The sequence below is a fragment of the Bos javanicus genome, chromosome 4 (genome assembly GCF_032452875.1).
Source record: "Bos javanicus breed banteng chromosome 4, ARS-OSU_banteng_1.0, whole genome shotgun sequence".
NCBI lineage: Eukaryota > Metazoa > Chordata > Mammalia > Artiodactyla > Bovidae > Bos > Bos javanicus.
This window is the reverse complement of record NC_083871.1, coordinates 76,820,512-76,844,069: the sequence shown is the minus strand read 5'-3', so window position 1 is coordinate 76,844,069 and position 23,558 is coordinate 76,820,512. Positions and strand designations below refer to the sequence as shown.

General features: G+C 48.1%; 1 protein-coding gene across 1 annotated transcript in view; it reads left to right on the top strand.

Annotated features, from left to right (window-relative positions):
* Positions 1-23,558, top strand: part of ADCY1 (adenylate cyclase 1) — a 106,753-nt gene that overhangs the window by 67,329 nt on the left and 15,866 nt on the right. Inside the window, exons 12-17 of the mRNA XM_061414405.1 lie at positions 3,049-3,138; positions 3,620-3,876; positions 4,156-4,282; positions 19,232-19,348; positions 20,162-20,308; positions 20,926-21,024. Coding sequence (XP_061270389.1) covers positions 3,049-3,138; positions 3,620-3,876; positions 4,156-4,282; positions 19,232-19,348; positions 20,162-20,308; positions 20,926-21,024 — 837 coding nt within the window. The remainder of the gene's footprint in view (positions 1-3,048; positions 3,139-3,619; positions 3,877-4,155; positions 4,283-19,231; positions 19,349-20,161; positions 20,309-20,925; positions 21,025-23,558) is intronic.

The window sequence follows — 23,558 nt, the reverse complement described above, 5'->3', positions numbered from 1 at the left end:
GGGCGTCCATTCTCTCGAGGATGCTTCCTTTACGGATTGAGCTTGTGGTCCTGTGTCATGTGAGGCTGCTGGGAGAGGACTCTGTCTTGTCTCACATGCCTTTCTCACGTCCTGAGCCTTCATCATCAAACATCTCATGTCCTCACCAGACCCCCACTTGTCACCTCTGCCAGACCCAGGGTTATTTTCCCACAACTGTTGAAAACAGCTACTTTGGGAGAAGATTGAATCAGTTTTATTTAAATTCTTTATTATTCATAGGTAACTTCTTGAGTTAAGAAAAAAAAATTCTACGTACTCAAACCACATTCCCAGATCCTTGATTTCATAGATGGAGTGGCGTCTGGTTCGGTAAATTGAAATTTCCCACTTCAAATAAGATTGCTTTATTCACCTAATTTCAAGTGAAAGCAAGTTCATGTTAATTTCTATGGCCTGTTGCATTCGTCCCCAGTGTTTGGAGTCTGTTCCTGGTGGACCAACTGTTCTCCTGGCAGAGGTGGCCCTGACTCCACCAGCCCCTCTCTTTCCATCTCCCACTATCACCCGCCTCCGCCCTCGCCTGTGGGCCTGAGCATTTTTTCTAAGTGTGTGATTTTTCACTCAGTGCTGCAGCCCATGGTCCTAACAGCTGGTGGCTGCAGGTCACCTGGCCAGCGAGTGTTACCTATCCCACATCCGCTCTGTTGACCCTGCGCTGGGCTCTAAGTTCACTGCCAGGCTTGTGCAGAGGCCTGTGGGGCTCTGGGTGACAGGGAGGGGTCAGATTGCAGGCTCTGACTTGTGGGCAGTGGGGCTGGGAACAAGCCTTCCTGCGGAGGCCAGCATGTGTGGACATGGGGAGACGCAGGTGGGATGGTCCACTGTAGCCAGATATCACCAAAAAAGCCTCGAGTCACCTGTGACATAGAAGTGGCGACAGCCAGGGCTTCTGGCTGAGGGCAGCCGGGGCCACCTGGGACCTTCACCCACACAGTTGGCGCCCCCATCACTAGGGACTAACTGTGGATCATGTTCTGGGGGGAACTTTTCATTGTTCATGTCAGTTCAGCTACCTTTTTTCTGTATCATGATAGACTATTTTTCATGCTGTTGTTAGGTCTGTGTGTATATTTTATATGTGTATCTATCTATCTATGTATATACATATGTATATATATGAATTGTATTGGTTTGTGTGTGTCTATATATATATATATATATATATTTGCTCATGAAAAAGAAATGATAAATTGACCAAATTAACTGTGAAAAAGGAGGCTATTAGTCTTAAGATGAACAGAGAGCCCTCCTTATTCCGTGTGTATGTGCTCCGACGCCTCTCGTTGCTCCCAGCAAACAAGTCCAAGCTCTACTTGGGTCCCTGTGATTGTCATTACTAGAGAGGTATTTAAACTCTCGTGTGTTTAATCAAACACAGTTGTAGGATCATGCATTTAGTATTGAATGAAGAATCTCAGTACCCTGAGGCTGGGAGTCACAGCTGTTCACCATTGTGTGATCCAGGGGCTCAAATGGCCTTAAATGATAACAGGAATTTATTGGCCCATATATTCAGGAAAAACCAGAGGGAGGGAGGGAGGGGGGGAGGGTGGGCCCAAGGCTGGTTTTATCCAGTAACTCCTTTTTGCTACTGGAGACCAGTTTTCTCTGGGTCTTCTCACTGCCCCAAAGCTTCCCTTCCTTAGGGTGGCCTAGAGGCCTCAGTAGTCCTGCTGTGTGTCCACATCCACCCACCATGCTCAGAGGGGGAGGGGGACACACCCTGGGCAGGGCTTGCCCAGCCTTGGCCAGTGGCCCTCTTCTCCTCGCCTCCCGAGAGACTCTTGTCCCGCCTTTTGCAGCACTGGAGCCAGGCCTCACTCCCGGTGGCGCCCTGGGGGCCTCTGAAGTCCACTGGACCAGAAGGAGCACCTCAGGGTTTGCTGAGTGAAAGTGTGTGCAGCCCGTGCTTCATGGGGCTGAGGGCTTGAATCCCCTGCCCATCTGTGGTCTTGCCCAGGGCTCTGTGGGAGAGAAGACAGGGAGGGTGTGATTCAGGTCAGTAAACAAGCAGGGCTGGCGCCACCGCAGAACAGCTCATCTTTCTGAGAAGCTCAGAAGAGACCCATGTTTCAAGGAAAATACAACCATGTAGGAGCCTAGAACTGGGACCCGGATCCATACCCACCGCCATGTGAGCTGGAGCACCCACTGTCTGTGCTGGGTTGTAGGATGAGTGAAGTTGGCTGGTGGTGTCTGGGCTGCGTTTTTTCCCACCTGTAGGGCAGGGATGGTAATGACCCTGACCTCAGAGCAGGGAGTTAGGGGGATAACTCTCTAGATGGCCCCAGGCTCCCTGACGGGTCAGTGTTTTCTGTAAGGTCACTGTGGTCTCTATTTTTGGTTTCATTTCTAATTTCAGAAGTGTGAGGGATGGTATGGGGAGGGGGAGGGAGGAGGGTTCAGGATGGGGAACACATGTATACCTGTGGCAGATTCATTTTGATATATGGCAAAACCAATACAATATTGTAAAGTTAAATAAAATAAAATTAAAAGAAAAGAAGTGTGAGTCTAAAAAGAACTTCTGTCCATGAAATCATTTGTTGAATATTGCACAATGTTTAAATAGACTTAAAACATAATAACTGGACAAAAATTATATAAAGCCTGTGTGAAGAAAATGATAAAAGTTAAAGTCTATAAAGGAAGCCACAAATAAATGGGAAGTCTTTACCATTTCTGAGATAGAGGGATGCAACATTATGAAAATGTCAGCTTAATCTCTTTGATGAATTTCAGTGCCAATCAGTGTCATAGAGTGGTGGGCGGTGTGGCCCTTTTAAATTTAAGGATGTCAGTTTTCATTGTTTAGTTTGGGCAGCGTTTTCACCTGGGAGATGAATTATATGAAAACAGCCAAGAAATGTGTGTGGAGGATGAATAGTGGGTGAGAATCTAGCCACATACAGATGGTGCGGATGTTGTGTATCATGATTAATTTACTGTGGACATGATTGGCTTTGCGATAAGAAGCAGGTTTTAAAGTAGCATTTTGTCATTCAGTGTTTTCCAGGGTGCCTGACCATCCAGATCCGCACCGTCTTGTGCATCTTCATCGTGGTCTTAATCTACTCTGTGGCCCAAGGCTGTGTGGTGAGCATCTCTGGTGGGTGCAGGGATGGGGGCTCCCCTGCAGGGACCACCCTGGACGTCCTGTGAAACAAGAGGGGTCAGAGATCATCCTGGGGTGCCCAAGGAAGCGGGGGAAAGGCAACATCTCCCTGTGGAGGAAATGTGACGTCCTCCTGGTAACTGGGGCCTCTGCCTTTCATTGTGTGCAGAGGACGAAGCTGAGGCAGAGAAACAGGAGGAGGTGGTATGGGGAGGAACAGAACGGAGTTGAGTGGTTTGGGAGGATGGTAGGGGCCTTGTGTCCCCCTGGCCCAGATCCTGGGGCTCTCCCTCTAGTAGTGAGGAGCCCAGAAGGGCCATGAGCAGGCAGGAGTGTCCGAAACTTGGCTGTTGGCACCAGGGGAGTGGGTTGGAGCCGGAGGCCATAGCGGGCTAGGAGGAGGGTGCGCCCTGTGTCCTGAGTGGGGTCCCTCCCATTCCTGGTCCCTCCGTCCTCCTCCAGGTGGGCTGCCTGCCTTGGTCCTGGAGCTCCAGTCCCAACGGGTCCCTGGTGGTCCTGTCTTCTGGGGGCCGGGACCCAGTGCTGCCTGTCCCGCCCTGCGAGTCTGCGCCCCACGCCCTGCTGTGCGGCCTCGTGGGCACCCTCCCGCTGGCCATATTCCTGCGGGTCTCCTCCTTGCCAAAAATGATCCTGCTCGCCGTGCTCACCACCTCCTACATCCTCGTCCTGGAGCTCAGCGGGTACACGAAGGCCATGGGGTAGGTACGCTGCTCCCGCCAGAGCCGCTGGCCAGGCGTTGCCAGCGTCTGCCTGGGGCCCTGTGTTCCAGTCTGCTGACTAGAAACTCGTTGAGCTGGGGTTGCTCCCTGTCTTCACCTGGGCCCGTACACTAGTGAGTTCCTGGGTTTCTCTGTGGACGAGGCTCTCAGCCTGAGTCATTCCTGGGCACCCCTGGGGGTGTCGCATCTGAGAGCCCCCTGGGGATGGGCCTCGTGTTCTTGGGACTGAGATTGGCTTCCTTCCTTCTCTTCCCCCAGGGCCGGTGCCATCTCAGGGCGCAGCTTCGAGCCGATCGTGGCCATCCTGCTATTCTCGTGCACGCTGGCCCTGCACGCCCGGCAGGTGGATGTCAAGCTGCGGCTGGACTACCTCTGGGCGGCCCAGGCAAGAGGAGACCCTCTGCTTCCTGTGGGGGGTGGTGATCAGGGGATCCCTTGGGAGGAGTTTCAGGTGGGGGCTCCTGGCTGGATGCCAGTGGCCATGTGGGCATCACTGTCGGGTGGAGGAGGCTGTGGTGGGGCCAAGGAGCAAGATGGCAGGAAGGCAGAAGGGGGACAGTCTAATGAACCCTGTCTGATGGTCAGAGTTTGGCTGTTTTGCTGGCCGTGAGCTTCCTGTCCCCACAGGCGTTCTGGCAGAGGGATTCAGCCTCAGTAGGCTAGACATGACCACGGGTCTCATCAGGGTCCTGGGAAACCCCTGAGGTTGTCTCATCTCACATGGCCTATTCCAGATTGAGTAGGTCTGCTCTGGGGGCCAGGAACCCGTATTTTTACAGTGCACACGGGGGAATTCTGACACTAGAGGCCTGGGGGAGATGGAGGAATGGCAGACCTGGGGTTTGGCCTAGGCCCTGAGGCCGGTGACAGGTGGTGACCCCCGGAGTTCACCCTGCTCGCCTGCCTGGAGCCAGTGCATAGGGGCTCAGCTCAGCCCAGGTCACATGTGGTGTGGTGTGTCTCTGCGTCCCCCTCCTTGCCCACTCTGTGTCCCTGTCACCCTCTCCATGCGTCCTTGTCACTTGCTCCTCTACACCCACTCCTTGTCACCTGCTCTGCGTCCCTGGCCCTGGGAACTGAGGCCTTCTTTCTGGTCCAGAGTTCAGACCCCATTGATGCAACTTGCTCACTTCTTGGCTCTGAACAGATTGCCTCCCCTTGTTTCCTTGACTGAAAGTGGGGAGGCAGGTGTGCAGTAGAACCGAGGCTGCAGGAGGGTCTTGTCATTTTGACACATGAAGAAGCAGCCCTTTTCTGTCAGAGGGAATTCACTCTGTTCAATCCCTACAGCAGCCCTGCCTGGGAGGTGGGATCACAGATGGGGATCAGATATAGATTAACATGCCCAGGGCTAGAACTGGAATGTCCAGGGGTCCCGGCAGGGCTGAGGTGGGTGGGAGCGTCTGCATACCAGGAAGCAGAGTGTAGCCAGGGGTCCAGCCCAGAGCTGCAGCACAGGGGCATCCACCACTGGACCCCAAACAGGTGCGGCCCAGAGGGCCACAGAGAGAAGGCGGTGGCTGTGGGTGCACAGGTGGCTGGGTGCACCCTGCTGTCGCCCCATGTTCTGTGCAGAGGGACAGGCTCAGACATGCCTACTGGGGGCCCAGGCTCCTCCTGTGCTGCCTGCCCACATCCTTTCTTCAGGAAGATGTATGACTCCTGTCCACATCCTGTGGTAGAATAGGCAGGAGGTGGGTGGTCAGTGACTGAGGCCCTGGTCAGCTGTGTCGGGTGGGCCTGGAGTTAGGTGGTCTTCATCCCAACCCCCACAACTCCCCCTGGGGTCTTTGTGACTCTCTTCCCTGGTCCTTAGTCCGATGGGGTGATGATTCAAATCCTATGTGGAAGTGTGTTGGTTGGGTTCTACAGAGAGGAGGTTTATTCCAGGGACTGGCCTGCGAGTTACGGAGGCTGAGAAGTCCTAGAACCAAGTGCCACTTCAGTTCAGTTCAGTTCAGTTCAGTCGCTCAGTCATGTCCGACTCTTTGCGACCCCATGAACCGCAGCACGCCAGGCCTCCCTGTCCATCAGCACTTGCTGTGAGAGAATAGGAGCACTGGTGTTTGAGGGTAGTGAAGACAGACGCCCAGCTCAGGCCAAGAGTGGAGTTGCCCCTTCTCTGCCTTTTCCTTCTATTCAGAAGGACTGGGTGATGCCCACCCCCTTGGCTGGAGTAGAGAGCATCTTCCCATGGTCCAGCTTCTCAGAGCTAATCTCTCTTATGTGTCCTTACACAGACACACCAGAAATGATGCTCACCAGCCATCTGGGTGCTCTGTGGCCCATCAAGTTGACACATAAAATTAGCCATTGCACTGAGGGATAATTACAGTTTCCTTCCCAATGGGCTTGGCTGGGGCCCTGGCACATAGTGGGTGCAGACACCCTGCTCCCGGCATCTGACAGGCCGTAAGTTTCCGTGGACTCCCTCAGGACAGCCGCTGTGGAGTGTTCTCACTATGGGAAGGAGGGGTGGCGGACGGAGGGGTAGGCTGCCTGTGATGGGGGCAGAAGGTAGTGACCACTCTGATGAAACTATTGTCTACCCTTTAGTTAACCTGGAAAAGATAAGATGCGAGTTAAGCAGGTTTCTGTCTGCACATCAGGCCAGGTTATATCTTCAAGATCATGAGGAATTACTCCATTACTCGGGGCAAACGAAAGAAAATGTGTGTGTGTGCACGTGTATTCTGTATGTATGTATATCTGTGCACACATAGATATAGTAGGTGAAAAACTTGGTTATTTATTCCTTTTTATGTAGCAGCTTTACTGAGTTGTAATTCACTTCCCACAAGATTTACTCACTATACAAAGTATACAATTCAGTAGTTTTCAATATATTCACACAATTGTGCAGCCGTCACCACAGTCAATTTTAGTACAGTTTTGTGCCCCCCAGGGGACTCCTGTAACCATCAGCAGTCACTCCCCAATTCTAACCACCCCCAGCCCTGAGCCACCGTCTGCTCTCTGCCTCCGTGGATTAGCCTGCTTCTTCCACTCTTCAGCCTGTGTGTACTTTTAAGTCAGTGCCTGTTCTGGACAGACTAACTCCCTGTGTGTGGCCAGTGGGAGCCCTGAACCAGGCCTTGGAGGGAGAGACCCCCTAATTCTCTGATTCTAAGGGGCTGTGGCCCAGCCCTGTCTTCACTCCATACCTGGCTTCTGGATTCCAGGTGGGCAGGGAGCTGCTGAGATCTGAACCCCGCATTCCCTCTCCATGGGCAGAAATTCCCACATGGGCTGTCTGTACAGAATTGGCCCCAGTTCTTAGGCAGCGTGGCAGGGGTGGTGGTGGTGAGGGCATGCAAGTGGTGCACCCGATTCTGGCTTGCACTCCTCCTCGAGGGGCTCCGGCTACTGCCTTCACAAGTGCCAAAGCCAGGCTGCCACTCCCAGGCATGTCCATGTGATACCCAGCCAGGCTTCCGGAAGTGCCTGGGCTTCTCTGGGCCTCTTGGATGCTTGAGAGTTGGTCGTGGGAGGGTGGGAGGGGCTGGTGTGGAGGAAAGGAGACAAGGCGTGTGACAGGAGGGGTACCTTCACAGAGACCTCATGGGGGCGGGGTGGTGGGGAGGCCATCCAGAACTCCACCTTCTCTGTGGGCAGCCAGGGTGGCAGGGTCCCATCCCTGACTCTGGAATGTGGCCTGGTGGTGGAGTGCGATGGAGCAGGGGGCCTGGGGAGGCACCCTGGGGGAGACTCCACCATCACAGGGGCCACCAGAAGGGCACTTCTGAAGTGGTTGGGTGGAGCCTGGACAGGGTTGACCATTGGAAAAGGGGCTAAGATGGAGGTGGGCGTGGTCTCAGGCACATATCACTCAGTCTGGGCAGAGGGCACATTTCTGACTGACAATGTCAAGAGAGCTGATGGCACTGGACTATCTGAAAGGTGGGTCAGGGTAGGGCAACCCTAGACTGGTACAGTGGCCAGGGCCGCACAGTAGAGTGTCCCCATCCCAGACCTCGGGGGCGAAGGAGTGGTCCCCAGAGCCAGGACAAGGCGGGCCACCAGACAGGACTCACCACCTTCGTCCAAGGGACATGGCCAGCCTGCAGTGACCGTGCTGGGAGGGACCTCATCACAGTCTGCTCCCTCCCTCCCAGCTCCTGCCTGTGCTTCCAGCGGCAGAGTCCAACCAGAAACTGTGAGGGGACCGGTAGGTAGAGTCCTCTGGGCTGGCCCTGGGTCAGCGCAGATGTCAGGGGAAGAGAGCAGTGCACACCATTCCTGGAAAGGCCATCAGGCCACTGCAGCTTGCCAAAACCTTGCCAGGTAATGGAGGACAGCCTCTCTGTGGTAGACTGCGCTGCTGAACTTGGTCTTGTCTGGCTCTGGCTGGCTCTCCAGGCTGACCAGACTGGCTGGTCTCTGAGATGTGTCTTCCCCGCCATCAGCTGGCCCCTCTGGTTTAAGGTCTTTCAGTTAGGAATAGACACTCGGAGCTAGAGAAGAACGGACTTAGGATGAGCCGGGAAGCGCTGGATCGGCCTGGGGGTGTGTGAGATGGTTCCCACTCACTGACTAGATGCTTGCTCTGGATCTCACTCTCAGTGGGATTGAGGCCCTTGCTGTTGGCTCTCCCAACTGGGGACTCCCTCACCTAGGGCAAGCAGTTCTCTCAAATGGGTTAGCAAGGGCCATTCTAGGCATTGGTGTCCCTTTATTTTTTAAGATTTTTTTTTTTTTTTGATGTGGACCATTTTTAAAGTCTTTACAGAATTTGTTACAGTATTGTTTCTGTTTTATGTTTTAGTATTTTGACTGCATAGCATGTGGGATCTTAGTTCCTGGACCACGGATTGAACGTGCACCCCCTGTGTTAGAAGGGGAGGTCTACCACTGAACCTCCAAGGAAATCTCTGGTGTCCCTTTAAATGTTATTAAGTCCAGTGGTTGACCCTGTCCTGAGATTCTCCTTCAGCAATACCCCTTGTACACCCAGACCCACCGTGAAATGAACTTTCCAGGCAGTTTGGTGCAAGAGAGAACCTTTGTGTCATAGAGGGAAGGCTTGCCTGTATGGAACACACTGACATATTTTTCTAAGAATGTGTAACGTGAAACACCCCACTTTCCTGTAAACAACAAAACAAAACCATTTCTAGACTTTGCCCGTTTGCCCTGTGGATATTTAAGTCTGTCATGCACGTATCAGAGCGCCTCAAACTCTTGCAAAACTGCCAGACCAAAGACTCATTGGTTAATTATTTATTGAGACCCAATTGGTTCTATAAACCTAAACAAACAGATGGGCTTTTCCTTCCTGATGACTTCTCAAACTCTTAATCTGTAACTATCAGAATGCTTTTGCTCCAGTGATTTTTTTTCTTTGAACTCAGTGGGTAATCATGATGACAATTATAATAAAACAATTTATCTACAATGAATACCTATTCTGAGGGTAATTTCCATTTGTGCAGCTGCTGTTCTCAGCACTCAGAGCAGGGGCTGGCTCAGACATGGAGCTTTTGGTCGTTGGGCTGAGCTGAGGCCAGCTGCACCTCCTCCTTCAGTCACTTCCCTTCCCAGGCCTCCTTTCTCCACAGGTGGGACAGTAACCTGGTCCTTGGGATTATAGGAAGTTCATGCTACCTGGTTCATGACCCTTATTTCACATCTGAAATGCCATGTGTGTTGTTCATCCTGTTCTCTGTTCTTGGCCCCTGGTGTCACCACTGGGACTTGGGTTGAGAACATCCCTCACTGAGGACAGTGCTTCTGGGTGTATCATGGCTGTGTTCTGAAACCAGTGCCAAGGAAATGCCCGCAGAATCAAACACTGGTGCTGAACCTTGGGCTCTGAGTCCAGGAATGTCCCCCACTCAAGGGAAATCAGACCTGTCACCATGTTGGGAAGTGCACAGACAGCCTGGGGTGGCCCTCTCTCTGTACCTGTTGTCCTGCCTGGCTCCATCCAGTAGCTGTTTATTGAGCGCCTGGTCTACACCAGGCCTCCTTGTATGGGGACACTACATGAGTGTGAGCATTCATAACCCTGCTCTGAATGCCCAGAGGCTGATAAAGGAATAAATGTGTCAGTCATAGATGATTCCAGAACAGTGATAGAAGTGCCATTGTATTGATAAAACAGCCCATAGCCTCACCCAGCCCTCAAGTCAGTGACATCAGCCTCTAGAGAGAATACCTAGAGATTTTGGAGGAATTAGCCAGGGAGAGGTTCTATGGCTGTTGGATGGTGTTTTATAAATGTCAGTTAAATCAGGTTGCTGACAGCGTCCTTCAGGTCTTCTGTACCCTTACTGATTTTCTCTCTAGTCATTCTGTCAAGTTTAGAGACAGTGGTGTTGGGAATATCCAGCTATACCTATAGACAGAGATTCCAACAGCACTCTCTCTAACTTCTTAAAGTTCTATCAGTTTTTGTCTTATGTAGTTTGATGACCTGTTAATACATGCATAAATGTTTAGGATTATGTCCTCTTGATAAATTGAAACCTTTGTCCCTCTTATCAAAAAAGACCCTTTCATATATCTTCAGTTCAGTTCAGTCGCTCAGTCTTGTCCGACTCTTTGTGACCTCATGGACTGCAGCACACCAGTCTTCCCTGTCCATCACCGGCTCCTGGAGCTTGCTCAAATTCATGTCCATTGAGTTGGTGATGCCATCCAACCATCTCATCCTCTGTTGTCCCCTTCTCCTGCCTTCAATCTTTCCCAGCTTCAGGGTCTTTTCTTTATAAAGAGTCAGTGCTTTGCATCAGGTGGCCAAAGTATTGGTGCTTCAGCTTCAGCATCAGTTCTTCCAATGAATATTCATGTCTGATTTCCTTTAGGATTGACTGGTTTGATCTCCTTGCAGTCCAAGGGACTCTCAGGAGTCTTCTCCAACACTACAGTTCAACATATTTTCAGGCTAAAACAAAAACTCTAAATAAATACTGAACCTTAAAAAAAAGAGACCTTTTCCTGAGTAATGCGCTTCACTCAGCAGTCTGTTTTGTCTGATATTAATATAGGTAATCCAGCTCTCTTGTTAAGTCTTTCTCCTCATTTTACTTGTAACCTTATTGTATTTTTTTTTTTTTTGGTATAGCAGAGTTTTATTAAAGTGTAAAAAGGGACAGAGAAAGCTTCTGACATAGACATCAGAAGAGGGTCAGAGAGTACCCTCCTGCTAGTCTTTAGCCAGATGTTTTATGTCTGTTAGAAGCTATTAATCAGATAAGAGAGACACCTCAAGGCTGACGGAGTTTTACCAGTCCCCTCTCCCACAATATGCATTTTTGAGATAGGATGGCATGAGGTGTATCATCCCCCAGCCATAAAACAATTGATATGAATACTTGTTTGTTGAGCCAAAAATTAGTCTTAGGTGGAATCATTTTGAAGAAAGGCAAATTCCAAAGCAAATACATAGATTTTGCAAATACAAAGCAAATACACAAATCTATTAATGTAGATTAAGAAAAACATTTCCGTAAGAAAAATGCATTGATTAGCCCAAGGTTCAAGAAAAGGTAAGTTCAGGTGGAACCAGGTGTCATCATGGCAACACAGAATTTTAATAGAAAAAAGTCTGACACTTGAAGTTTTTTTTCCTCCTGCTGCTTAAGGGAGAGATAAAAAATGTCTAACACTTGCAGCCTATTTCCTCCGTTTGGAGACCCCTAGCTTTTCTGCCTGTTACCCTCTCATTCCCCCCTTTTCTTTTAGGACAATTGTGTTGCCTAGGGAAAGGGGCATCGTGTTCATTTCATAACTACTTCCTGCTATTGAAGGGCATGGTCCCTAAATTGTTGAGGCAACATATTCTCCTGACCCTCATATGTAGTCTCTCATCCAGGGGCCCCAAGTAATAGTTGGAGGAAGCTGTGGCACTCATAGGAGCCTGGACAACTTATTATAACTTAAAATCTTTTAGATGGTTAGGAAGAAACCCCATTTTACACTTAGAGATGTGAGGCAAAATAGTCATTAAACCAAGTTAAAACCGAGTCAAAATTAAAAGTCACATTGTGTCTATATTTAAGGTACAATATGTTATACCAGTCCATCTTAGGATTGTCCAGTTCAGTTCAGTTCAGTCGCTCAATTGTGTCCAACTTTTTGCGACCCCATGAATCGCAGCATGCCAAGCCTCCCTGTCCATCACCAACTCCCGGAGTTCACTTAGACTCATGTCCATCGACTCAGTGATGCCATCCAGCCATCTCATCCTCTGTTATCCCCTTCTCCTCCTGCCCCCAATCCCTCCCAGCATCAGGGTCTTTTCCAATGAGTCAACTCTTCACATGAGGTGGCCAAAGTACTGGAGTTTCAGCTTTAGCATCATTCCTTCCAAAGAGCACCCAGGACTGATCTCCTTCAGAATGGACTGGTTGGATCTCCTTGCAGTCCAAGGGACTCTCAAGAGTCTTCTCCAACACCACAGTTCAAAAGCATCAATTCTTCGGCGCTCAGCCTTCTTCACAGTCCAACTCTCACATCCATACATGACCACTGGAAAAACCATAGCCTTGACTAGACGGACCTTCGTTGGCAAAACAATGTCTCTGCTTTTCAATATGCTATCTAGGTTGGACATAACTTTTCTTCAAAGGAGTAAGCGTCCTTTAATTTCATGGCTGCAGTCACCATCTGCATTGATTTTGGAGGCCTAAAAAATAAAGTCTGACACTATTTCCACTGTTTCCCCATCTATTTCCCATGAAGTGATGGGACCAGATGTCATGATCTTCGTTCTCTGAATGTTGAGCTTTAAGCCAACTTTTTCACTCTCCATTTTCACTTTCATTAAGAGGCTTTTTAGTTCCTCTTCACTTTCTGCCATAAGGGTGGTGTCATTTGCATATCTGAGGTTCTTGATATTTCTCCCGGCAATCTTGATTCCAGCTTGTGCTTCTTCCAGCCCAGCGTTTCTCATGATTAGGATTGTTAGATGTCATCAGATCAAGAAGAGGCATCAGATATGGTTGTTGGTGGTGAAGGTATTCGCAGACTTGAAGAAACTCCTTTCTTTGAAGTGGAGTAACTCACCATGGGAAGCCTTCAATTGATGATGAGGTTGAAAAGCTGAAAGCTGAGTCAAATCTAAGGCTTTAGGATCTATGACAATATCTGTGTGCAAAAACAGTCTGTCATAGAGACAGTCCCTTCTTCTTAGGGGCAGTTTGAGCCCTCATTAAAGCTACAGGTAGGACTTTAAGCCCACTGTCTTGTGTTTCTTGAGTTAGCTTACATGGGTGTCTTTTAATAATGTCATTAGCCTTTTCAACTTTTTCTGAAGATGGGGGTCTCCAGAAACAGTGTAAGTGATATTCAATTCCTAGAACATTTGACACCTCTTGAGTTACAGCAGCTTTAAAGACAGAGCCATTGTCACTCTGAACTTTAGAGTTTAAGATCCCACTTACATCATGAGAAGTCAGTACAGTAAGATTTTGCCCATTCATTAACCTCGGGCTTTAGTGAATACTGCTTTTGATGTGAAAGTAGGTGAGGGTCATTGAGCTTGACAGTGATAGAAACAGCATTTTGTGCTCAACCCATAGTTTTTCCATCAGCCCACACTCTAGGATTTGCATTTTGTTCAATTAATGGGAGAGAAAGCAGGCTTCATATTTATGAAAATGGAGGCTTGGACCTTGTTCAATATATCCCTCACCAGAAGGAGTGAGGGAGATTCTGGCATGATCAGAAACTCGAGAAAATAGTACAGAGTCCAAGCTGCAGCTTAAAGGATGACTGAAATAATAACATTTGACTCGTCCAGACAGTCCCATTATGGTAGTGGGTCAGGAGGAAAGTGGGCCAGGGGCTTCAGTGAGCACAAAGAAAGTTGCCCCAGTGTCCAAAAGAAAATTGACTGATTGACCCTCCACAATTGTTAAAACCCGGGGTTCCTCAGGTATCATTAGGATGGGAGCTTGTGTGGGGACCCCTGGGCACCTTTGGTCCTGATTGTCCTGAGAGCCTAACCTCTGGGGCCTACACCTCGGAGGGCAGTCTCTTCTCTAGTATAGTCCTTTGCAGACAGGACGTGGAGCTGGGGGTGGCTTAGATGCCTGATGGCAATCCCACTTGAGATACCCCTCCCTTTTCATCTGGGTCCCTCTGGGAATTTTTCCTCAGCCTGTTTCAGAGCAGGTCTAACTGCCACTGTTGGGGCTTCAGTCTATTGCCTGGTTCTTTTTTGCCTGCTATTTTCCTCCTCATATTCTCTACCATAATATACTGCCTGAGCCAGCTACAACAGTTTTCCTAAAGACTGATTTGGTTCGAACACCTGTTTTTGTAACTTACAGCAGATGTCTGGAGCTTAGTGAGAGAGAAATTTATCTTCTAAGACCATTTCTCCCTTTGTGCTTTTAGGATCAACGTCAGTAAACTTGCGGAGAGCCTCCCGTGGTCTGTCTAGGAATTTAGTAGGAGTTTATCAGGAGTTTCCTTCTCTTCCTGTTCTGTCAGTCAACTTAGCATAGTCTAAAGTCTTAGCTTGTGCTCGCTTGAGTCCTTCAAGAATACATCCAGCAAAGCAGCTCTGTTATGGGAACTGCTTGGCTCCCAGTAGGAAGGAGGGCTATTTCATGATCCTTATTTTCCCTTGTCTTACGTTCAAGCCATTCATCTCCAAAAGTAGTAGCTTTCCCCAAAACTCGAGTTCTCGAGTCAGGAGTTAGCCTGTCTGTCCCAAGACATACATAACATCTCTCCAAGTAAGGTCACAAAGTTAGCCCTATAAAGGCTTCTGTGAACTTTTCTGGATCCTCTAGAAAGTCTGGGCCACAATTGGTATGGTTTGAATTTCTGTTGAGACTGAGGAAACCCCTCCTGAAAGGGAGCCTTTGATGCTCAGCCTGTTCAGTTGGGAGCCCCAGATACAGGGGCAAAGTAAGAGGACAGGAAGGAGCTGAAGGTTTCACACCCAAATCTGCACCCTTAGGACATAGGTCTGGCATGTCTTGCAGAGACAAAGAGCAACACTATGGCATTTCTACCCATTTCTCTTGTTTTCTACGGAACCGGTCTAGTTATAAAATAGTATCATAATTAAGAGACCTTTCAACAGGCCAGCATTCCCTGTCTTCTAAAGGATACTGTGGCCATTCAATATCACAGAAGAACAGGCATGTCTTTTTAAACTCTGGAGATCAAACTTGTCCCAGCTTTTAAAAAATACATTTTATTTATTTATTTATTTTTTTAGTGGAACCATCTGTAATGTATTTGTGAGAGATACACATTTGCCAGTGAAAATTACTTGCATGTTTCATAAGTGGGTTCACTTGTCTTTATTGTTTAGTAAAAATTTTAAAATTGAGAAGAAAAACTAGTAATTGACAAATCATTAAGTGGAGATTATGAGAATCCAATAATTTGAAAACTCATCCTGTGTAACTGCCTTGAGAATTGGGTAAAAAATACATTTTAAAGGAGTGGTTCTGGAACTGCTTGCTCCCATCTGTAAGAGAGAAAAAAGCAGCATCCACAGCTGTGGCTTTTTTCAACTGGAAGTGTCCTTCGCTTTTCTAGATGGGGGTGTAGACAGACTCTCCACCAAAGCTTTTCTTCCCTGGTCGGGCTTAGTCTGTCCCTTACCAACGCAGGCATTTTACTTGTTCCTCCTGGTTCTACCACCGAGGCCGGGTGGAGATGCACCAGGGGTGCATTCCAGATAGCATCCCAAGCTGATTTAGTTTCATACCACCAAGACCTTTGTTTGATTTGCCCTTTTCTCTGATGCCACCTGAGGTGGAGCAGAGTAGTTTTCCCAGAATGTTTCCCAAGCTAGGACTCCTAGGGGAAGGATGTGCCTATGCACATTCCTGAATACAGTCCTGACCGAAGTAGAAGCGGTGAGTCATAAAGGGATGAACAGCAACCACGATGTCCTTTCTGAGTGTCACCATGTCAGTATATATGATAGCAAAAGAGGTGGTGGAGGATTGGCTAGCAAGGAAAAAGTGATTTTTGTTCCTGAGCTATTAGGGCCAGTCCTTCCAGTTCATTTCCACAGATTCCACAAAAGGAATATCTAAGGAGTTGAGACAAAAGCCACCAGGAAGCCTCCTCTGGTCCACTAAGAGCTAGTGCTACCAAAGGAAGAAGCCCATTGCACTTCCAATTTGACCAGATCCTGCAACTCCTGATCTGTGTCCTCAAACCTCGTGGTGACCAGCAGTGCTTCTATCCACATAGATAGGAGACACAGTCATGACGACTCTTTGTCAGATCGCTTGCCCCTGAGGCAGGCAGCGAAGAGAGTGACCTCTAGCCTGAGAGACATTGCTGGAGCTAGAGCTCCGCTTCGCTCCCAAACATGCTTTTGTAACTTTTGGCTCCTAGCAAGGCTAGGCGCTTCCGTGACTACCAAGTTTGGGGTCTGAGTAAAAGTACATAGTAACGGCATGAATCACAAGTCCACATAATCTATGATCCAACAGATTATGTTAGTAGTTCTGATTCCCCACGAAATTATGAAATGGTCAAAGAGACCAGGAAAAGGTGACTGAGAAAGGAAAGTTCAGTCCACATGCTTTGCCCATCTCTGGCCTCTCCCCTAGCAGGGACCTTGGGTGACTCTCGGCATTGGCAGGTTGGTATAAATTCTGGACAAGGCTCCCCTTTTTGGGGCTGCCTTTAGTCATTATGAGGCACTGGGAAACTGCAGAGGAAGGCTCATGACTTGCTTCGTGCAGGGCGTGTCATTCATTCACACAAACACACCGTAGATTTAGTAAAGTAAAACAGAAAACGTGCATACTGAGAAAGCAGAGAGGCTAGAGCTCTGAGTGTTTTTACTTTGTCCTGAAGATCCCAGACAAGACCCCGAGATAGCTTATGGTGAATGATGTCAGATTTGTGATCTCCGAATAAGAAGATTTAGCTTCGGGACCAGGGACCAGGGACCAGGCTTGATCACTCAAGAACTTTTGTATAGCAGAATTTTATTAAAGTGAGAAGAGAAAGCTTCTGACATAGACATCAGAAGGGGGACGGAGAGTGCCCCCTTATTGTATCTTTTTATTTAAAGTGGATTTCTTGTAAGCAACATACAATTGGATCTTGCCTTTTAATCTAATTCCTAAATCTCTGCCTTTCAATTGAGGTCTTCAGATAATTTACAATTAGTGTGATTATTGATGCAATTGTATTTTAATCTTCCATGTTGCTGTTTCCTATTTGTCACACCTGCCCATCTATTTGTTTTCTTTTTCCTCTTTTTCTACCTATTTGGGTTAATTAAATATTTTTATTATTCTACTTGATCTGTATTTTTATTAGCTCCAACTGTTTGTTGTGTTATTTTAATAGATACTTAGCATTTTCTGTCTTCAAGTGGTGTTATACTACCTTACATATAAGAACCTTAATATTAATAACAATATATACCTCAATTTTTTCCATCCTAGGGATTTTGCATTGACATCATCATAGACTTTATTTGTACATATATTATAACTCCCCAAATATATTATTATTTCCATCATAAACATTAAAGTCTACTTTAAAGATATATTATAATGAAAAAGAATATTTTTTGTTTACCCACTTAGTTATGATTTCTGGTACTTTTCATTCTTTGTGGACTTCCAGGTTTCTGTCCGGTGTTATCTTCCTTCTGCCTCAAGGGCATATGGTTCTCTCAAGTCTGTTGGTGATGAATACTTTCAGCTTTTGTATGTTTGAAAAACTCTTCATTTTGCCTTCATGATTGAAAGATACTTTTGCTGGGTTTAGGATTATGGGTTTTTGATGTTTTTTTTTTTTTAATTTTCCATGTGTTAAAGATACAGTTCCACTGTCTTTTGTCTGGCATTGCTTTTTACGATATTGCTATCATCTTTATCGATGTTCCTCTGACCCCATCTCCTCTCGTGTTTCACCCTCTTGACAGTGGGGTGGGGGCTCCTCTGTCCCCCATGTGGTCTGACGAGCCTGGTCCCCTCTGAATCTCCACACTCTTCCCCTCTGCAGTGTACCTGCTCTCTGTGGAGACAAGCACCAGCATTGATCCCCTGCCTAGCTGATGATTGTCCGTGCAGACGTCTCACAAAGGGCCTTTTCCTCAAGTGAGACTGCCCCGGAGTTAGAGATTAAGTTCTTCTCACTTTGTGTGCTTTGGAAAGGTCCTTTCCCTCTCTGTGCTTCTCCAGGAGAAGGTGGTTCTCAGAGCCTTGGTGCCCCAAAGAGGGGCCTGTACACCCCAGAAGGCAAGTGAGACAGCACAGGAGGGTTTTGGAAGAGGACATCATGATGGTTAATTTATGTGTCAGCTTGGCTGGATCATGAGGTGTCCAGTTATTTGCCCATATATTATTCTGGGTTGGTCTGGGAGGGTATTTCTAGATAAGATTAGCATTTGAATCTGGGCTCAGTAGAACAGATTCTCCTTCCTAATGTGGGTGAGCTTCATCCATCCATTGAAGGAGGCCTGAATAGAACAGAAAGGTCGAGGAAGAGAGAAATGGGGCCCCTCTTTCCTGACTGCACCATCTGGGACATCTCCACCCTCAGCCCTCCTAGGTCTCAGACCTCCAGGAGTTACAGCACCAGATCTCCTGGGCCTCCAGTTTGCGGATGGCAGATGGTGGGGCTTCTCAGCCTGGAAATGGGGGCTGAGCCCCTCACTGGCCTTTGAAAGTTCCAGCTTATCTGGGTGATGACTGGTCCAGAATTTCATGGATCCTCGGGGCCCCTGATGTTGATTTAGTTCCTCTTCTTGGTGGGACCATGGAGATGAACCTGGTATAGACCATCGGTGCACTTGGTGTTTAGTTTGGATGATTACAGAGAAGAATGTGTTAAAGGTGTAGATTCAGAACTCTTGTTAAAGACGGTAGGGCAGACATTATTCAGGAGCATTGTGTTAGGTGTAGGAACCACTGCAGTGGGGGAGAGAGATGAAGCTTCACCTTAAATATAGCATGGGCAAGTGGGGGTTTATAGTCAAGGAGCAGGGTGGCGGATGGTGGATGGAAAATTATTAAGAGGAGACATCTGGGGTGAGGTATGTTCTGGCCGAACTGACCTAACAGGATTCATGCTGAGGGTAGGTCAAGGTGATCTAACATCACCTGGGGAGGGTTGGAGATGAGGAACCTGATCAGATATCTGGGGTGATGAGATGTCAAGGATGGGGTCTCTGGTTAAACTGACGTAGCAGGGTTCTTGCTAAAACTAGACACATGAACACCCCAAAGTCAAGACCCTGTTGGAAGAGGGTTCAGAGTCTGATCCAGGTGAGAACTTGTCACATGGTGGGGTGTCAAGTAAGGGAGTGTCATATGGCGGGCTGTCAAGTGAGGGAAGGAGGCATGAATGGGTGGCTGGGTGACTTAATGGAGGACCCCCTTCCCAGGCAGAGGAGGAGCGGGATGACATGGAGAAAGTGAAGCTGGACAACAAGAGGATTCTCTTCAACCTCCTGCCAGCCCACGTTGCCCAGCACTTCCTAATGTCCAACCCTCGCAACATGGTGAGCCTAGGGCCTGCATGCCCTGAGGTGCAGTGGCCCCTCTGCCCACCCTCCAGGGCAGGGCCAGATCCAAGACTCCTGGGACGTGGGGTTGACAGGTGCTCAGAATTAGCATGTCCTCCCCTTTGATCCTGGGAGAGAGCATAGCATCCACTGTCCCCACAAGGAAGGCAGGATGCTGCAGTAAGTCACACATGAGGTTGCAGAACGCTGCCTCAAGGCCTGGGTGGCCCCCTCTTGGCTGAATTTGGGCAGCAGGTGCCTTCAAAACCACACCCCGCCTGCCTGGCTATTCACTCCCTGCTCTGTGCTCAGTGCTGTCTGGGTTGGTCTGAACATCCTAATGGCCACAACCTGCTGCAGTAAAACTCTGAAACCACCTGGACAGCACAGAGCAGGGCTTACAAAAGCGGACTCAAGAATAAAGAGGCTCAGGCTAGGTTTTTAGGCCCTAAAGGCACAAGCCCCCAGGCTCAGCTTGACCAGCTTTGACCTAAAATAGATCTGGGGCTCATCTTTTTGTCTTGCTGGGACTTGGGGCATCCAGGGCCAGTTGTTTCCCCAAACAGTGTGTCCTTCCTTGGTGCATCCGCCTCTCCTTGAGGGGGCTCTGCACCCATCTGTGAGCTGAATGACCACCCATCATCCTAGATCCTCTGAGCCCCCTCCTGGTGTGGCTTGGGAGTCCCAGCACATCCTGGCAGCCACATCTCAGGACCTGGTCTCCAGGGCCTGCCCCCAGTACCAGCCCTGAATGCTGCTCTGGCTGCCCATTCATTGCCTGACCCAACCTTTGACCACCCCACCCCCCAGGACCTGTATTACCAGTCATACTCGCAGGTGGGGGTCATGTTTGCATCCATCCCCAACTTCAATGACTTCTACATCGAGCTGGATGGCAACAACATGGGGGTGGAATGTCTACGCCTTCTGAATGAGATCATCGCTGACTTTGATGAGGTAAGGGCTGCCCTGCAGTCCTGACACCCTGGGGCCTGGGTGTCCTGGGGTGCCCCCTCCAACAGAGTCCTGAATTGTGTCCACTGATGTAGTATGTGCTCTGCGGATGGCATGGGACCAGGGGGAGACATGTATTTTGTCTCCTTGGGAATGCCAGCTGATCGTGACATTTGAGGAAGAAACTTTGCCTTAAGACGGGGAGGGTGAGTGGTGGTACCTGTGCTCTTCCTTGTGAATGCCAAGCTCAGGTGGGCAGCCTCACCTGCAGGATGGGCGGGCAGGTATCTTTGCACTGTCCACAGCAGGCCTCCAGTCTGTGCCTGCTTCCCTCCCTGGGGCCTGTCCTCCTCCTGGGTGGTCGTGAGGTCAGCTGCTGGAGGATGGGGGTGTGTTCTGCATGGTTCTTCCTTGGTGCCTCTTTTAAATGCCTTTGTTAGAGGCCCTGAGGCCTGCATTTCTCAGTTCAATCCCAGAACTTGTCTTGTGCCTGTATGAAGAAGACACATTGCTTTCCAGAATGCACCTATCTGCTCTGTGCTTGCTTCCGGCGGCTGTACACTGCTGTGACTTGTCTAAAATGTTATGTCACATTTAACAGTTTTGTGTTTCAAACAAAGCTCATGGACAAAGACTTTTACAAGGACCTAGAGAAGATCAAGACCATTGGGAGCACGTACATGGCTGCTGTGGGGCTGGCGCCCACTGCTGGGACCAAGGTGAGTGTGGACTGAGAGGTGTGCCCTGTTCAGGGACTGGGTCCTGGCTCTGTCCCCAGCTGCCCAGGTTTCCATGGGCAGGCTCCCTGCTGTGGGCCTCAGTTTTTCCTCTGCATTGGATTAGGGAGCAGCCTGAAGGCTGTTTTGTCAGTGGCCAGTTCTCTGTAGTCACAGCCTTCTGTGAAAAATCAGTGCAGAAGGCTGAACAAAGAAACTTCCTCCGGCCCTGCCTCCTCACCCCCCACCATCCCCCCACTGCTATCCTGGCAAATGGCACTACTGAGTGTTCATCTCCCCAGACTGACCCTATAAAAAGACAGGAAAAAGAGAGGAAGATGTAAAAAAAGAGAAAAATCCATGAATAGAAAGCAATTATACATATGGTAGATGCTAACTGAATCAGCAGTCACCTTTAACGTGAGAGGTCTAAATACATCAATTAAAAAGCAGAAACTGACAGAGTTGCTAAAATTCAGACCCAACTAGGTTTTCTGCAAGAAGTACACTTTAAATATAAAGCCACAGATACATTGAAAATAAAAGGATGTAGAAAGAGATACCATGCTAGCCCTGTTAAAATTTCAAGTAACTGTCTTAATTTTAGACAAAGCAAATTTCAGATCAAGGAAAACTATCAAGGATGAAGGGGTACATTACAGAATGATAAAGAAGTTAATTCTCCAAGCATACATAGAAATCTTTGATATTTATGTACTTAACAACAGGAGGCAAAAACTGATAGAACTGCAAGGAGAAGTAGATGAACTCATTATTATAGTTGGAGACTTCAGTCCCATGCTGTTGCTAATTGGTAGATCCAGTTGGCTGGAAATCTGTAAAGAGAACTGAACTGAACAACATCATCAGTCACCTGGATGTAATTGCTATCTATAGACTACTTTATTGAAAAACAGCAGAATATACTTATTTTAAAGCTCACATGGGACATTTACCAAGATAGATCACATTCTAGGCCATTAAACAAGCTTAAAAATTTTTAAAGAATTGAAATAATGTACACTATATTCTCAGACTAGAATGTGATTAAAGTAGAAATCTACTGTTGTTGTTTAGTCGCTAAGTCTTGCCCAACTCTTTTGTGACCCCATGGACTGTAGCCTGCCAGGATCGTTTCTCCATGGGATTTCCCAGGCAAGAATACTAGGGTGGGTTGACATTTCCTTCTTCAGGGGATCTTCCCAACCCATATGTTGAACCCACATCCCTTGTGTCTCCTGCATTGGCAGGCAGATTCTTTACCACTGGGCTACCAAGGAAACCTTTGCTAGGAGAATCAATTACCAGGAAATAACTGGAACATTACAAAATATTTGGAGATGAAACAATACACTTGTAAATGATACAAAGGACACATGAGAAATCTCAAGAGAAGTTGAAAATATTTCGAACTAAATAAAAATGAAAATCAGTTCAGTTCAGTTGCTCAGTCGTGTCCTACTCTTTATGACCCCATAGACCACAGCACGCCAGGTCTCCCTGTCCATCACAAACTCCCGGGGTTTACACAAACTCATGTCCATTGAGTCGGTGATGCCATCCAACCATCTCATCCTGTTGTCCCCTTCTCCTCCTGCCCTCAATCTTTCCCAGCATCAGGGTCTTTTCAAATGAGTCAGCTCTTTGCTTGAGGTGGCCAAAGTATTGGAGTTTCAGCTTCAATATCAGTCCTTCCAGTGAACACTCAGACTGATCTCCTTTAGGATGGACTGGTTGGATCTCCTTGCAGTCCAAGGGACTCTCAAGAGTCTTCTCCAACACCACAGTTCAAAAGCATCAATTCTTTGGTGCTCAGCTTTCTTATAGTCCAACACTCAGATCCATACATGACTACTGAAAAAACCATAGCCTTGACTAGATGGACCTTTGTTGACAAAGTAATGTCTCTGCTTTTTAATATGCTGTCTAGGTTGGTCATAATTTTCCTTCCAAGGAGTAAGCGTCTCTTAATTTCATGGCTGCAGTCACCATCAGCAGTGACTTTGGAGCCCCCCAAAATAAAGTCAGCCACTGTTTCCACTGTTTCCCCATCTATTTCCCATGAAGTGATGGGACTGGATGCCATGATCTTCGTTTTCTGAATGTTGAGCTTTAAGCCAACTTTTCACTCTCCTCTTTCACTTTCATCAAGAGGCTCTTTAGTTCTTCTTCCATAAGGGTGGTGTTATCTGCATATCAGAGGTTATTGATATTTCTCCCGGCAATCTTGATTCCAGCTTCTGCTTCTTCCAGCCCAGCATTTCTCATGATGTACTCTGCACAAGCTGGAATCAAGATTGCCGGCAGAAATATCAATAACCTCAGATATGCAGATAACACCACCCTTATGGCAGAGAGTGAAGAGGAACTAAAAAGCCTCTTGATGAAAGTGAAAGAGGAGAGTGAAAAAGTTGGCTTAAAGCTCAACATTCAGAAAACGAAGATCATGGCATCCAGTCCCATCACTTCATGGGAAATAGATGGGGAAACAGTGGAAACAGTGTCAGACTTTTTGGGGGCTCCAAAATCACTGCAGA